The sequence below is a fragment of the Onychostoma macrolepis genome, chromosome 21 (genome assembly GCF_012432095.1).
Source record: "Onychostoma macrolepis isolate SWU-2019 chromosome 21, ASM1243209v1, whole genome shotgun sequence".
In the NCBI taxonomy this organism is placed as follows: Eukaryota; Metazoa; Chordata; class Actinopteri; order Cypriniformes; family Cyprinidae; genus Onychostoma; species Onychostoma macrolepis.
The window spans coordinates 1,140,715-1,158,876 of NC_081175.1; the positions used below are offsets into that span (position 1 = coordinate 1,140,715).

Genomic DNA, 18,162 nt, shown 5'->3' on the forward strand with positions numbered 1-18,162 from the left:
GACTTGTTATAGCACTTGCATATCATTGCTCTTTTGTTGATTTTGATTGCTTCCGTTGTCCTCATTTGTACGTTGCTTTGGATAAAAGCGTCTGCTAAATGACTAAATGTAAATTTAATATTTATAATATAGCAGAATAATACTTTGCACATCCACAAGGGAAATGATCAAATCTGGAGCATGCTACTTTGGCTAAACTTACTAAAACATAACCATAGACTTCATTTGTAAACATCAGAGGGTGGAACCACGCACCAGTGCTGGACTGCACCACACCCGAGTCGACCGTCTGTCCCATCAAGTCATACTGGTTGAGCCGAGAGCCGTCGTCAGCCACGACCACAGACTGCGCCGCCCCTCGCGTCCACACATACACCACTTCAGCCCTCGTGTAGGCATCTGACACAAACAAACAACACACAGAATCAAGCGTCTGCAGTCAAGAAGTCATTTGTCAGTCGTATATACTGCAGCGGATGCTCAAGCACAGCGGAGATGCAGCAGACGCTGAAATATTTAGAGCCTCGTGGCTAAGAGTCACAAGCTTGTTTTTTATTCATGTGTCTTCCCCCCTCATTCTTCCTCCAGCGCAGACGCATCTGTTCTTTCTCTGCGAGGATTAGTTGGGTCGGGGTAGAGCTCGCTAAATCCGTTCGGCTGGCTGCGTGGACGCGGATGTGTGATGTGTTGTGTCAGAGATGATCTCTACGCTCTGTGGGCCTAAGAGAGAGTCCCCATCTGCTCACACTACTCAGCTTTGAGACTCAGAGTAGTATGTGAACTTTTAACGGAAGCATGTAAAATTACACAGTACTTACAGCTGCCGAATTTGAGAGGGCAAGCATGGGCATCCATTGGGAAGTCCTCCAAATGCATCGGACATTCAGCTCTGACTGTAAGCCTGAGACGGACAGAGAGAAAGCGGGATACAATATTATAGTCTTGACAGTTAATTAATTAATTAATTACATGTAAGTATGTATTATTTGTGTATAATTTTTATTAAGTGGTGTAAAGCAATGCATTAAAATGTATTGTTGGCTATTGCTACAAATATAATATTTTTTTGTGGTCCAGGGTCACATTTGTGCTTATTATAGCATTAAATTTGCTATATTATCCAAATATTGGCATTACAATGTGAGCGAATGTGCAGTCCATGTTGCGAACGCTCTGCATACTGAAGCCATCTGAGAGTTCAGACACTGGCTAAATATGAACATTCCCTTGTCATTTGAGGTGTAACATTGAGATTGCATAAATACAATGTTGGGAATGCATATGTAACTGTCTGTAAATTATTTATTTGCCAATCAACTGCAATTTTCTGCAAATCTGAGCCAGTTCCAGAGGGATTCAGATCAGCTTTGGCATCTGCGCTCTCTTGCTATGAATTGTCATTATTGTTCTATGTTCTCATTGTTTTGTTGGCATGTTGGTGATTTCACGTGCAATCAGGAAATCAATCCGCAAATTGCTCGCCCAAGCGCAAAAATGTGAAACATTGTAACTTTATATTGTCATGTTTCCTCAAAAAAAGAATTTCGAAAGTTCACTGAAATCTCTTTTTACAAGTATGGCATCATATTACTATTTCTTTACTAATTAAAGGGAAATTTATTTGATGATTTTTATTGTTCAAATTGCTAATATACAGTGTATATATATATATATATAAAGCACTGCCACTTAATGGCTATTCCTTGCACCAGCCTTACTTTTGAAAGTGAAAGTGACATGACAAACAGCCGAGTATGGTGACACATACTCGGAATTCGTGCTCTGCATTTAACCCATCCAAAGTGCACACACACAGCAGTGAACACACACACACACACACGAAGCAGTGGGCAGCCATTTTATGCTGCGGTGCCCAGGGAGCAGATGGGGGTTCGGTGCCTTGCTGAAGGGCACCTCGGTCATGGTATTGAGGGTGGAGAGAGCACTGTACATTCACTCCCCCACCTACAATTCCCACCGGCCCGTGACTCAAACTTGCAACTTTTGGAATACGAGTCCAACTCTCTAACCATTAGGCCACGACTTTTAAATCAACTCGTGCCATCTGTCCTCTCTGATACATTTATAAATAAATTAGATTGCATACCCGGTTAAAGAAGTCACCACTCGCCACTGATATATAGAGTATACAGTGATAAAATATTCTGGTCAGACCCAGGGCTGGCCCTAGCATTTTGGGGGCCCTAAGCAGATTTTCAAAAGGGGTCCCCAATCCCTGCAATTTCACCTAACCAATGTATACATCCTACGCTGACACCTAACTGTAAAGTTTTCCAAAAGTTTTATTATTAGTAGTAATTATCTTGAATTATTTTTAATATTATCTTTAATCTTTAATATGAAGATATATTTACTTATTAAGCAAAATTAAAAAAATTAAAAGTTCAACCATCGATTTCAGAGAAATGTGATCAAAAGAGATCACTCCTTTAATAAAGCAAAAACACCTGCCAATGGGTTATAAAAATTACAACAGAGAATAATATATTGCTACTATTATTATTATTAATAGAAAAATAATCTCTTTTCTGGGCTGGCATGTTTTAGTCCAGATTAAAATTAAAAAATTTACAAGTGTAAACAAATGTTTTAAACGTATTTAAGTATTTGGTGTTGTTTAATAAATGGCGAAGTGAATACAATACTGAATATCTTTTTGAAAACATTTAAATACTTTTGTGGCTTCCTTTCTTGTCCATCACAAGCAGATGCCAGAGACAGAAAGTTTGTGTACAGCAGTAACCATGGTTACCACAGTATTCCTTCTGTTCCATAAGCGCCACCTACTGTCAGAGAGTGAACTTGCATTTTTATTCAGCCCGTCTACTGATTTTGTTCAGACCGAAAACGGCAAACATGCAGTGTTGTATAATGTAACTGGTCAGTGAAAATTAATCTAATATGCTTACTAAAAATCCAAACAATTCAGATAAGAAGGTATCCAGAATTATTAACGTGTTTTGAAGTGCCCACAATAACACAGTGCACCGTTGTTTCATTGACACAGAGTCTTCAAAGCACTCGTCAATTCAGAATTAAACCAATAGCAACATCTTTTTCCTCTTCTATGCACCATGACTGATACAAGCAAACTCTCTCAAAGCTATTATTACCACGTATTACTGTCTGAACCCCTGGCATGGGGGCCTTATCCTATTTACACAGGAATTACTACTGCTCAGTTCTCCTCACATACTGACAGCATGATAAATCAGTAAATGTCATCCCCAATATGTTCCGTCCAGTTTTTATTTTGTTGACACAAATATGAACTTCCATCATAATCTACTAATTAAACAGACTAAAGGATGCTTTATAACATGCGTTGTCCTGATGTGTGCATTAGTCCCCTGAGAGGCAGAGGTCCATGTTATTTATGACACAGCCAAATATAAAATTACACTACCAATGCAAAATATACATTTATAGACTAATACTCTCATTTTTTAAAAACATATTTGAATATATTTCTATACTGAGAGAGATGAAGACCCAGATCACTTCAGATCAAACGCCAACATTAAAAGGAAATGACATGCAGAGGTGATCAGATGCACCATCTGTTCTTGCTAAGCAGAGGAAAATAAGCAGCAGCTTCACCTCATAGTGTAAAGCAGAGTTCCTTCCTCTGTGATCCGCAGCAGTTTGTTAGGCATGGTCATGTTATGGGCGACTGACTTCTTTCCGTTGTGGAAAAACGTGTCGGGGGTCCAGATTTTGCTGGCCATGAGATTGTTGAGACGGAGCACTGCCATGGGACCTTTGAACTTCAGCCTCTCGTCCTTCCAGCTCTGCCTGAAGAACACATCGATGGTATACTCCTGCAAGACCACCGATAACACATCGTTTTCTCATCATCCCATGCATGGAGAAAGACTACAAATTATTGTCAAATTCAGTATAAATTTAAGTGTAGTTATAGCTTGTTTACAAAAAATGTGTTACAGTATATATATAAAAAAGTTACACTCTTGTGATACCATTATAGGTCATAGTTACCAGGTGTTGTCAAGCTCCAAATAGAACAAAAAAAGCTCCTTTTTCATTCATCCTCAAATGCTTTGAGGATTCAAGTTGAGACTTGTAGTTATCAAGTAGCTTTTGTGCGGTGATTTCAGTAAAACTGCAGTTGTCAAGAGGAGCCATGAGCTTTCTGAAGCATTGGTGGCCATAATTAGCGGCATGAATCATTCTAACAACTACTGATCGTCATAGCTGCAAGCATTTTTTCATTTTCGCATGATCATCCATTATGACACAGATACAGCCGGATGTTCTAGGTAGAGTCTAATAACCGAGTGAATCAAATGTAAAGCAAAAAAGAGATCTAACATAACTGCAGCATTTTTAACTGGCTTTATGAAATTAGAAGACTTGATTTACAGAGATGCTTGAATAATATTTAGAGTTGCTTCATAACTTATGTTTGGCAGGAGAAATGTGATTCGATCCAGTCAGTATCTGATATTCTGCAGGGTATGCCATTATGTTATGAAAAAAATAAAAGAGTACATTTCCCTAATCAAGTGTATACAGTGGCTCCAAAAAGATCACGAAAGATATACTTAATGATATCTGAATGTAATTTCACCGGATGACAACACTATATATCACACTAGGTGGCATCGGCAAGCAAATAATGCTAGAGCTTTACTCAGAAATATCTTTTTCCGTCATTTTTACATTGTCAAGGTATTTTTTTATGGATGTTCACCTCAAGTTCACACAGGCATCAGGTTCATCACATGAGCTATGAACATGTTCCATTAATGCTTGAACAAACAAGTGTCATTTTATGTTTTTCTCATTTATGGTTTAAAATATTTTATTTTGTTTTCTGCTTGACATGAGTCCATTGCTTAAATCTAAATCATAAATAAATATCAAGTGATATTTTATGTATTCCAAGACATTCATTTTTTTTTTTTACATGTGATTGAAGTGTCCAAACATGTTTTTTTAATTATTATTATGTAATTAAAATATGTGTTATGGGGTTATAATCAATTAGTCACATTTTCAAGTTTACTTCCACTATTATTGAATATTGGATCTGGCTTTCACATTTATGATTAAATAACCACATTTCAAGCTTTTCAGTTTGGTAAACAACATTTAAAATGACTCTACTGAACAGTGGCTACACAGAAAACATGTGACATTTATAGAAAGTAAAAAAAAGTTTTACCATGTCATGGTCCGAGACCGGCCCAATACTCGTCACGAAAATGTCAGTCTTGACTTCGGTTACACGCTCTGTTGAAGCAAGAAATTAGGAGTTTGAGTGTCAATCAGTGTTGGTCATTAGCTTTAACAACGCTTTAATCCAGAGGTTCAACCTGCCTGACTCTGATCTATTTGAGTTTCAGAAACTCTCTACACTCCACTTACACGGGGTCTCTCTCTCGCAACCTGCTTCCAATAATTCATTCATATTTTAGCTCTTTTCTTTTCTTTTCTTTTCTTTTCTTTTCTTTTCTTTTCTTTTCTTTTCTTTTCTTTTCTTTCCACAAAGCATTACAATTTCAAATCACATTAAGCAAACCTCACTATAACCTATAAATGCTTTTGTGTCGTTTATGTGGAAATGCACCTTACTTTCTTGCCTCAAAGAAAAACAACATGTCTATGCGCCATGGAACGATGACTGATGTTGACAGAAGTTGTTAGTCAACATCACTTGCTATTTATGACATGTTGTCACTTTGTGGGCGCTAAGGTAATGCGAGTAAGGTCAAACAGACTCGCTGAAAATTAAAAATTATATGCTGCATGTGTGAGGAGTTCCTTGCCAACTCAATGAATCATTCAGTTCTGTTCAAAGCTCATTTATGTCAGGTGTTAAATGATCTGCATTTATGTGGAAAACAGTGTTCAGTAGATGTGCTTTTGCCTGGTGGACTTATTCAAAACAAAACCGCTCTCCACCATTGCCTTCATCACATTTTTGACGAGGCATGCATTTGCATTTAATGTCTTTCAATGACCATACTTTCAAAACTTCTTTCAACATCTGATCTCTTGCTTTCATTACAGTTATACAAAATTTTTTCTACGTTGCATGATTGTTTCAAAACACTAGATTATTGTATGTAATGAGAACATTTATGATCTTTTTTTTCCATTTAGTACCTTTACAATAAGCTCATTCAATTTCAATTAATGCAAGATCCTGTATGTGTCAAATCAACCTGTTTGTAAATTAAAGATGTTACATTCGAAAATACAACTACATTACTTATGTTATGTAACTAACATAAAATCCATATTGTAATAGTATGTTTGTAATGGTGTGTTTATTATATAGTATCTCTCTCTCTCTCTCTCTCTCTCTCACTCTCACACACACACACACACACACACTTTGAACATTGTGGTTATCATCTGACAAAAGTAGTTTATACTGTAACAAGTACTCCTTATATTTTGGTTTTGTGTTTCAAAACTGGTTTTACAGAATCCATATCTATAGAAATCTATTCATATACCAAATAATTGATTAACCATAAATATCTGTTGGATTAAATGATACCCAAATGTATCCAACTGAAGTTATATAGTAACATGACAGTAATATAGCAGTATGAAAGGCAATTACTGTGAATGAAAGTTTACATAGAGTAAACATTTATTATGTGTAGTGAAAAAGATACTTTTTCATTTTGTGTATCATGCTAACATAAGTGAAAATATGTTGAAATGCTTGAAAAGGGGCATTTTTGATGATGTAAGATTAGTACTAAGAGTTTTGAAATGCACCATTTATTTGTGAAAATAGCAAAGCTATTAGAAAATGATGACAAGGAAATATTTGCCACCTTAAAAGTCTCTTATTACCATGATTCAACTATGAGGAAAGAAAATGCATTTGGCAAGTAAATAAAATGGAGCTAGTCTAATTTATATGTGTCGCCTCTACTGAAAAATAAATATACTAAAATGTATAATGTATGTTAATATAAATACTTTGTACTTTTGGTATACTAAACTGGTATACTTCAAGTCTGCTAAATTGGAACAACTAATTCTGTGCTTAATACACTTTAATTGTGCGGACGTAGTGCTAAAGTCCAATTAAATATATACTTAAGCATATTTGATTGTGCTAAAGTATTGCAAGTATACTTCAGGTACACTTTAAATATCTTGCATTTAAAGGCTGATTTCATTCAAAGATCATACAATCATCATCAGTAGTGATATTAAAACACATTTCAGGCTTAATGATAAGAAATGTGCTTTGTGCACAATTAGTACTCCAAATAAAATTTAATTATAATTTTTATATCAGTAAGTCTTGAGTGATATGTGAGTAAATATGTAAATAGATTTTAACTATACTTAGTATAAAATATAGTATATAAATATGTAGTACACAACCTGAAACAATATATACTATATATATATATATGTGTGTGTGTGTGTGTGTGTACGTGTATGTTTCTGGAAAGTCTTTCCTCTGCAGAACATTGCATTTACATCTGAGAAGCATTTTCTTTCATTTCATGTTGCATCCTATCACCAAAATGAGAATATTAGCAATAAAATTACATAAAACTGCTAAATAAGTGATTTATAAACCTATCGGAACATTATTGCTTACTGATTTATTTTCCTGACGTGCAAAAGTGCTGTTACATCCGTTTGAAGATGTAAGTTTAGAAATCTCCCACAAGGCTGCAAACTGGGACACAAATGTACGAGGCGCGAAATCATCCGAGAAACTTCTGCACGTACCTCCGAGCCCGGGCCTGAGACGGTTGTCGTAGCCATCGAGGAGGCTGTCCAGAATCCTGGTGAAAACTGTGGTGTTGTCTTTCTGCTCATCTGCGGTCTGACTGGAGCTGACAATGCAAAACAGCAGACGCTTTATTCAAAACCCATAATCAACAGTAAAGGGTGGCTATAACACACGCTGATGTGTAAAATCAATGCAACTCTGAAACATCCAGCCTGTTTAAAGAGAATTTGCAATGCAATAGCCTGAAGATAAACAACAAATCTCCTTCCGTCTTAGGAGCAAAGGGGGATATACAGAGGAACAATGCATTATTAATTAGCTAAATGTGCAATAAAAAAATAAATTAATTAGCTTTTAGATGCAAATAAGCATGAGTTCTGGCAACACAAAGCCAAATCCTAAAAGACAAACCCATGGCCGCAAATAGAATGAACTCTGTCGCTCATAAATATTTCAGACAATGCTTATGAGCAAAATGCAGTTTAATCATATAGTGCAAAATGGTACTTCATGAATAAGAGCCTGTGAGGACGGTGGCCAATTTGTGCTCCTCTAAAAACAATCACCGGCTGGTCGTTCATACATAATTGCTTGCTTTTTTGGTAATCATTGGCATTCTTTTCTCGCTGGCAGGTACTGGACCACGAGTGCGACCGCAGACTCAATATACACTGTTTGGTGTTTGAAAAACAAGCTTGGCATGGAAACAGATTTCAAGGAGAGGATGAGGTCATCACGAATAGTTAGCGTGGACGCGCTTTCAAACAGACAAAAAAGAGAGAGGGAGAGACGAGACAGACCCCAAAAGAGAGAGACATGCAAGTTGTGTCCTGTGGTTTCATATCTGCCATGTATTATTGCCAGTAATTCCACTATAAATCTTCCCCTAAACCAACATGGATAACTATTGATTCAAAGCAGTTAAATAAAATTTAAGCGCAATTGTCAGATGATATATGTTCGCCGTCGCTGAGAAGAACAGTGCACGCTTTTTCTGCTCATTTCATGCACTCATTTCAATCAGTCTTAATGTCTCCCAGCAGAATTTCCTTTATGGAGTCCGAAAGTCTGAGACCACTTTGGTGGTTTTCAACAAAATGCGTAACTATTTCTAGGTCACCAATCAAATGTAGGCAAATTTTGGTGTTGACCATTTTAACTCTTTTCTACAAAAGTCAGATTTCCTTGCTTTAATTAATACAAACATTTTCACGTCATACTGAATTGTACAAACTTGCAGACTTGAGCAGTATGCTCTCGATTTTTGTTGCCATCAAATTTTGATTCGTTTTTATTTTTGTTCTATAATAAAAAAATGCAAAATAGAGGTATTTTCACAAGTGGTCTCTCACACCTTTGGACCTCACTGGATTCTGGCTCGAAATACAATGAGAATAAAAATAAAACGAGAAGACTTCCACCCTCCCCCATCTGTGCAGAGAGATGCACACGCACACAGACCCCATGAGCGACATGGAAAAGGGGTCACGAGAGGAAAACGTAGTCTCATATATTACGCATGCATGCCAGTGCAACACTCACAGCACGCCGGTAACGTCAGCCTGACCCAAAATTACATCTCCACTCTTACCTTCATGAATGCACAAAAATTCAGAGCTCAGGGCATTTTTATTTAGTAATAATTAACTCATATATATATATATATATTGGCAGATTTAGGGTGAATGAGGAAGCATACAGACATGAATAACACACTGCAAAATCCATGTGCTTATGAGCAGCATACAGATCCCCATTAAACATTGTACAGCAACCCCATCTACAGGTCATCTGAACAGCAACAGTGTCGAATGCATGCTGTCCAGAGTCTGCTCTCACAGCACAGCTTACAAATGACACCCTGTATGCCTATGGCATTTTTAAAGCATTGTTATAAAATATTCATGGGAATGTCAACATCACTGCGACAGTCACCTGTCTAAACGTATAAAATGTATCTAAAGCAAGGAACATTTTGCATTGCATTTGTAATCACTTTAAAATTATTTCACAATCGTAATTTAATAATATGCATCATTTAAAACATGTTTTTTTTTCATGAACATCTTTAAAACTAATAATTTAAAGGTAAATCTCAGCTAACAGTACACATAAATCCAAGCTGCATAATATCATTAGTTAATATTACATTTCAAACATTAAATTAGAATGAAAACTCGAGACCTCTTTCAAGCCAAATTTTCCCATATAAATATTTATGCTTTGGTTACAAAGTCCTTATATTTGAAATAGCTCTTGGCTGTATTTTCAGAAATATCTTACTACATGTTTTTGTATAAAAGAAACTAATTCAGTGATGTTGCTTATGGATTACAGACATACGCAGTTTTTTTTTTTCTTACTTCACAATGTATGTCAGCAAAATTCACCTATAAATGAATAGCACTCCACGAAGCAGTATAGCAGTAAAAGACTGCAGAATGAGAACCTTAATGAAAGCTTCATTAGCATGACATCCTCTTTGAAGTCTGAGATTCTGATCTTGGTCTAAGTTAACATTGTAGGTTTCAGATCAAAGACCTACATTTAGATCAAAGTCCTTACATATTAAACCGAACATTACTGTAACTACAGCATAGAGAGTGTTCTTTATCAAAAGCAGAGAATGTGTTAATCATTCCAAGATGTGAGTGAAATATGCATCAACCTCAGGTGCGTAAACATACCTTTTCCCAGCCAGAACACTGGTCACCAGTAAACAGGCCCAAATCCAAAGCCAAGCTGCTCCTCTTCCACCCCACATCATTCTCCGAAGGATGAATCCCCACTAAAGAAGAGAAAATACAATCATTCAAAGAAACCTTACTGGAGCGGAGGAATTGCAGAAAGAAGCGAGGCATGGTTGTCAATACCCATACCGTAGCATGATGATCATAGGGAGCATATGCATTAATATTCCTCAATTTACATTTGTAATATAATTAAAAATATGTTTGTTTTAGACAGACAGGCTCAAAAGAAGTAGGTCTTTAGAGTCAGCTCACACACAGTCACCAATCAACGTCTGTCTATATGGGATACCTGTAATTTTATATTTGTAATGTGATTTGTTGATCCGCAATAGTGAGACACTGCATGCAATGCATTTAATCATCTAAACACAAATCCTATGAAAGCACAGTACCCTATGCCAGTTTAACAAGTGCTGAACACAATGTTCATATTTCCCCTTTTTAACCTTCCAGATATAATTCAAAGCCTGAGCATATTTACTGGAGGAATACCGTGCTTTGTTGTGGTCCTGACCCCTTTAGCTTACATGTAGTGTAGATTAACACTACAGCAATTATATACACGATCAGAATTAAGAGTAAACAAATATCACAGCGTTGCATGACACAATACCACAGTTTATTGTCGACGACGTATGCCACAAGACCCACAATGCAAATCCTCAATGTTTAATCGCACTTACCCAGTTTAGAATATGAATATGTGCTCATATACATATAGGAATGTGCATCAGAGTTGTATACATATATAAAAACACAGGGAGCTCATCTTTCATTCCGCCGGTTGGCACTACGCATTAACGCAAATCATTACACACACAATCAGCGCGTTAATCCTGCGTTAACATCATACGAAATGATTTACAGCTCTATGTAAAAACCTTGATCATTCGCCGAGGCTCTCTCCGTGATGCCCACATTCAGATCGCACGGGATATATTTGGGCAAAATTCCCCGACTTCCCAGGGATTATAATGCTTACACAATCCCTACCGTTCACACTTTTGAGTTCTGTAGCGAGAGTGCATCATCAAAAGCACGTCTTAAGGTATCTCTGAATTAGTATTGGGCGTGCGCCTCGGGGTTGCTCCTAAACATGCATGTGTAGTAATTCAATTGGAGTAATTAAGCAAACAATGCGCACATCGCCAAGTTCACAGCAATCATGCGTACCACAAACATCATGCAGAGATGAAAGTACCTCATAATCCATTTTAGATTTCCAGGAATACGGCACTACCTTTATGCAGTTGTGATCCCTCAACCCCCGGTTTTACAATATCCAAGACACAAGCATCAAGTCTAAGTCATGCACTTACGTTAAATCGATTGCACCTTATCGTCAAACTTTTGCACACGTCTTTTCTGTCTGGATGCTCTGAGATGATGCTCTGAGATGTGAGCTGTGCTGAATTTGAGCTCGAGGCTGCTGCTGCTGCTGATGATGATGCTGCTGCCGAGCGCGCGCAGCTCTCGCGCACTCTTCATCGAAACTCTTCCCAGTTTACAGCAAATTAGTCATCTACCAAGCCCAAATCCACAAAAATAAAGCTTTATTACAGCAGCACACTGGTGCTATGTCGCTGAAACGAGATCGCTTGGGTGCATGGCGATTGTGTTAGCTACAGAATGGAAGGTGGTACCAATCTCACATCGAAAGACCAATCCGTCCCATTTTTATATGCAGCACAATTTCACTTGCGCTGCTGTCGACTTAATCTCTTTCAGTGGTTGGGAAATCAAATCCGCTTACAATTTTTTTTTTTTTTTACCCGGATCTCGCCTCTTTCGTGCTCTCTTGCGTTGCGGTGGAACAATAAATACACGGCGCATCGTCTCCATCACAATTAACATGCTATTAATTATTACAGCAACGTTGCTGAGCGATGCCACGTTAAAGGCATGCCAAGCATGCATGCAACAATATGCATGCCAATCCGCAGTGCATGCACACGCACGCAACCCAAATAAAGTAGAATGCATGCATCTCTCACCGAAAAATCCCGATGGCTCGAATCTTTCCCAAAATCAGCTTGAAGGAGTCTCCACAAACCCTCGTCTCACCGACTCACCCACCGCCTGCAATATCGCACAGATATATATATATATTTTTGTAATCAAACGCTTAAGGAAGATCCGCAGTCCTTACAGCGCATCTGCAGAGGAGCTTTTCTGATCATTTGCGTAGTGAGGACACAAACTAAAAGCCGGAAGGTGTTTTAAACGTGACATTAACGAGGAAAATAGCGCAGCTTATTAGAGGCCACGTCGAGAGCACCGATCTCCGCCTGCTGGGTGTTAGAGAGCGATGCTGGGGCGATCTGAAACATTAGGACAGCTTTCATACAAACTCCACGGCGTCTTGACGTTTATGTGTCCGTGTGCATGCTTAACAAGAGATGACGACGAGTAGCCTAGTAGTTCCGCTTTAACCTGATGCAATGCGAGCAACAGCTGCAACACAAATACTTTTAGTTCTTAAGTTTTAAAGAGCACGCTAGTATGCAATGTCTTGGTCTCTTAAATTCACTGTGTTCCCATCCTGGAACTACCTGAGCAAAGAAAGTCGGATCTCGCGTATCACTGCACGTTTCGCACGTGACTGTGCAGACGGCGTCATGTGCATCAGGAAAGTTTTTTATTTGCACAGCGTACCCTTCATCTAATCAGCAACTCATAAATGATTCACATTTATAGGGTGACATTAATTCTAATGCATGGATCGTAGGCTATAACTTTCCCCGTTTCGCTTCAGCACCACGGACAGCCACGAGACTGCAGACAGCTTTTAAAAAGGTTTCTTAAAGCAAACACGTGCACTGGAGGGTTGCGAACAGCGGAGGTCTTCTTGACGACACAGACCCCCACATACGATGAAACCTTTGCATGATTAAGCATTATATTAGACATAACACAACATGTTGTTTACAAAATACAAACATACATACATAAATAAAATGACCAATCATGGTTGCATGCATTTCATTTTTCGTACAAGGTTAAACCTCTAAAATTTATTTAAAAAAATGTCCCACAGACATGGTGATAAGCATAAAACAAGCAAAATACGTGGAAAGAACTGTCCTGCTATTCTGTTAACATAGTGAAATAAATGTATAGCCTACATTGAATGCACAACATATACAAGTTTCTGACAAGTACACATTCTCTGTTTATTGCACTACATTTTAGTAATGCTGGACAGTAATTATCTCACTTCTCAATTGTTTAAAAAAAAAAACAAAGCATGATGAATTGCAAAATAGTGTTCGTGAGACTTTTACAAATGTGTGCCATTTATTGTAATGTTCAAAAAATGTAGTCACATCCTTGCTCCAGAACTGTTTTTGACTTTTTGCAACTATTCATACTCAATATTGCTCAACAATAACCTTTGTTTGGATATGTATATGTATATGTTTTCATTCTGTGTGTTCACCATTCTTGAGTTAGAAACATCATTGTACCTGATCTTTGACTGACTGTGTTACAGTCTTCTTCATTTACTTGGGCCAATGCTTTGAAACACTTCTAATTAAAGTCTCACATATGCAAAACAATGCACACGTTCTAATGCATGTATGTACAGTACATATTGTGCACTTTTCTGCATATTGTAACACATCCTTCCTACCAGCACCGGCAACCTTTGTCCTTTGACACAAAGAAGGTTGGGAAATGCTTTGTGCGTAGTATGCCAAGAAAATACACCAACTGTCTTCATCTTTTAATAGTGTGGATTGGTGATGCTAACTGTTAGCTGTCAGGCTGTGCATCTACGGGGGAGCAGACCGTGAGCAGTTTATGTAACAGTGATTACAAGCTCGGGATTTAGTAAACCACTGCACACATTAATACTTTTCAGGCCATCTGTTTTGCCTCTTTCTTTCTTTCCTTAACATTTTGCATTCTTTAGCATGCATGAAAGAGTTTTCAGTGTTTGTGTAAACGGGTAAACTTAACAACTGACTTTATAGCAGAAAGTAAACTTTCCCAGAGATATATGAACACTTTTTATCACTGTATAACAAAGTCTCAAGATGTTTCAGCTGGTTCAAGAGAAAAGTAAATTTCAGATTCCCAATTCTGAGTTATGAGTGTGTCACTAGCATTGGCCTGAGGTTGTGACAGAAACTGTCAGCCCACGCTTGAAATAGGCAGAGAAGGACGAATCTCAGATTCTTCACGGCTTTAAATGAAACGCTGGAAGAGGTGACAAAATCAACACCTATGTGCTTCAACCATTCAAAACTGCCAGATCTGTCACTATTTTGGGAGAACCGGCAGCCAGGCTTCCCGCTTTCTGAAGCGTGAGATACACTGAGGCGCGCCGTTAATCACATGACGGGTAGGAAAGCGTCAACAGGTGCTCATAAGATTTGCCTGCTGAACCAGGTGTGAATGTCATCAGTCAGGACACAAACACATGGAATTTATTCAGAGATGAGCCCGAGAAAGATGAGAAAATATAGAATCTGTCTTTGGTGCATCACACTCTGTATATTTCAAACCTTTTAAACAAGAGATATGGACAATGAAATTAAACCGAAAGGCTGACAGCCCTGTATATGATACAGTCAAACCAAAAATTATTCAGACACCAGAAGTAATTTTTGATCATTTTTTACTAGTGGGTGCAGGACACTATAGTTAATAAATGTAAGTGAGGGTAGCAAAATAAAGTAAACTGTGACATATTATAACCAAACATTCTTCATATAGTGGACTACCAGTAAAATTGATAAAAATTTGGGACCAAAAATTATTCAGACACTTTGACCTGACCATGTTTTGTTTAAGTGTTCTTTCTTTAATTGCTAATGCGACCTTTTTACACACAGACTGAAAAAAATGAAGCATTGTATTTGGTTGAGCTAAATTGGTATTATCTAATTGTGTACTTAAATTTAACAGCTGACAGCTTTTCAACCGAATTCATTACATAACTTTCTATCAAAGTTATCTGATATTATCAAAATTAATTTGTTCTGACACAGTTTAACTCTGACCATTTTCTAAACTATAGCGAATAAACTGTGATAATGTGAGAAATGTTGAAAGTGTCTGAATAAATTTTGGTTTGATTGTACATATTTACATTTAGTCATTTAGCAGACACTTTTATCCAAAACGACGTACAAATGAGGACAATATAAGCAATCAAAACCAACAAAAGAGTAATACAATACAAGTGCTATGACAAGTCTCAGTTAGTGTATATTATATTGTACAGTATATACAGGTGCTTCTCAATAAATTAGAATGTCATGGAAAAGCCATTTATTTCAGTAATTCAACTCAAATTGTGAAACTCGTGTATTAAATAAATTCAATGCACACAGACTGAAGTAGTTTAAGTCTTGGTTCTTTTAATTGTGATGATTTTGGCTCACATTTAACAAAAACCCACCAATTCACTATCTCAACAAATTAGAATACTTCATACATTTTTAGTGAATTGTTGGCCTTCTGGAAAGTATGTTCATTTACTGTATATACTCAATACTTGGTAGGGGCTCCTTTTGCTTTAATTACTGCCTCAATTCGGCGTGGCATGGAGTTGATCAGTTTGTGGCACTGCTGAGGTGGTATGGAAGCCCAGGTTTCTTTGACAGCGGCCTTCAGCTCATCTGCATTTTGTGGTCTCTTGTTTCTCATTTTCCTCTTGACAATATCACATAGATTCTCTATGGAGTTCAGGTCTGGTGGTCTTGCTGGCCAGTCAAGCACAACAACACCATGGTCATTTAACCAACTTTTGGTGCTTTTTGCAGTGTGAGCAGGTGCCAAATCCTGCTGGAAAATGAAATCAGCGTCTTTAAAAAGCTGGTCAGCAGAAGGAAGCATGAAGTGCTCCAAAATGTCTTGGTAAACGGTGCAGTGACTTTGGTTTTCAAAAAACACAATGAACCAACACCAGCAGATGACATTGCACCCCAAATCATCACAGACTGTGGAAACTTAACACTGGACTTCAAGCAACTTGGGCTATGAGCTTCTCCACCCTTCCTCCAGACTCTAGGACCTTGGTTTCCAAATGAAGTACAAAACTTGCTCTCATCTGAAAAGAGGACTTTGGACCACTGGGCAACAGTCCAGTTCTTCTTCTCCTTAGCCCAGGTAAGACGCCTCTGACGTTGTCTGTGGTTCAGGAGTGGCTTAACAAGAGGAATACGACAACTGTAGCCAAATTCCTTGACACGTCTGTGTGTGGTGGCTCTTGATGCCTTGACCCCAGCCTCAGTCCATTCCTTGTGAAGTTCATCCAAATTCTTCAACCGATTTTGCTTGACAATCCTCATAAGGCTGCGGTTCTCTCGGTTGGTTGTGCTTCTTTTTCTTCCACACTTTTTCCTTCCACTCAACTTTCTGTTAACATGCTTGGATACAGCACTCTGTGAACAGCCAGCTTCTTTGGCAATGAATGTTTGTGGCTTACCCTCCTTGTGAAGGGTGTCAATGATAGTCTTCTGGACAACTGTCAGATCAGCAGTCTTCCCCATGATTGTGTAGCCTAGTGAACCAAACTGAGAGACCATTCTGAAGGCTCAGGAAAACTTTGCAGGTGTTTTGAGTTGATCAGCTGATTGGCATGTCACCATATTCTAATTTGTTGAGATAGTGAATTGGTGGATTTTTGTTAAATGTGAGCCAAAATCATCACAATTAAAATAACCAAAGACGTAAACTACTTCAGTCTGTGTGCATTGAATTTATTTAATACACGAGTTTCACAATTTGAGATGAATTACTGAAATAAATAAACTTTTCCACAACATTCTAATTTATTGAGATGCACCTGTGTATATATATATATATATATATATATATATGTACACACACACACAAAGAAAGAAAGAAAGTAGATATAATAGATAAAGAATATAGAAAGCTAGTGTTTTTTTTTTTTAAAGAAAAACAAGCAGTTAGAAAATGAATAGAGAGTGTAAGTGATAGGGTCAAGTGTTTTTTTTTTTTTTTTTTTTTTTTAAATAAAAAAGAAAACAAATAGATAAAATAGAATTAGAATAGAGAGTGCTAGAGGGTCATATAAAAATGGAAGAGATGTGTTTTTAGCCGTTTCTTGAAGATGGCTAAGGACTCAGCAAATGTTAAAAATGATAAAACATATAAACATATTTGGCAATGAAAGTGATTCTGTAACTGTGATGAAACCGTATAACCATTATTATGAGTATTATCTAAAGAAAATGGTGCAAAATGTGAGAAGTTTGAGTGCTGAAATGTTTTGCGATCCCTACTGCAGAGATAATGCTGGTGTGGAGCTCTCCGTGGTTCTGAACGCTGAGCACCGGATACGCTGTCCCCGACCGTATGACTGTCGCTTTCTGTTGGTTCAGGGGATGACAGGGTCTACAGCGAGCTGTCACACTGGAGTGGCTCATCTCAGCATGGGCCTGTCTCATCAACCTCCAGCGGCTCGGAGAGTACCTCTAGACACATCATTGCACTGCAAAGCCAAGCTTGTACTAGAGACAGACAATTTGAGAGCTATTTCAGTCTAGTCTGAGGGCCAGCCACTGTCAGGTCAGGCTTAAAGACAGCTATCATGCAGTAGATAACAAAGGAAACATATGTTGTCATGTCCTGTCATAAATTAGGATTTGAACTTTACGCATTAAACTC

At 37.7% G+C, this 18,162-nt stretch overlaps 1 protein-coding gene across 5 annotated transcripts in view; it reads right to left on the reverse strand.

The window, feature by feature from the left end:
- The window catches only part of gabra1 (gamma-aminobutyric acid type A receptor subunit alpha1), a 42,678-nt gene extending 29,592 nt beyond the window's left edge, over positions 1-13,086 (reverse strand). Inside the window, exons 1-7 of one of the 5 annotated variants that reach the window (XM_058757837.1) lie at positions 13,068-13,086; positions 10,450-10,550; positions 7,759-7,865; positions 5,210-5,277; positions 3,622-3,842; positions 819-901; positions 256-399 (exon numbers count right to left, since the gene is read on the reverse strand). In XM_058757837.1, the coding sequence (XP_058613820.1) occupies positions 256-399; positions 819-901; positions 3,622-3,842; positions 5,210-5,277; positions 7,759-7,865; positions 10,450-10,529 (703 nt within the window). In that variant the 5' untranslated portion in view covers positions 10,530-10,550; positions 13,068-13,086. The other 4 variants (XM_058757834.1, XM_058757833.1, XM_058757835.1 and 1 more) reach the window with 4 other exon arrangements.
- Positions 13,087-18,162: the final 5,076 nt, after the last annotated feature.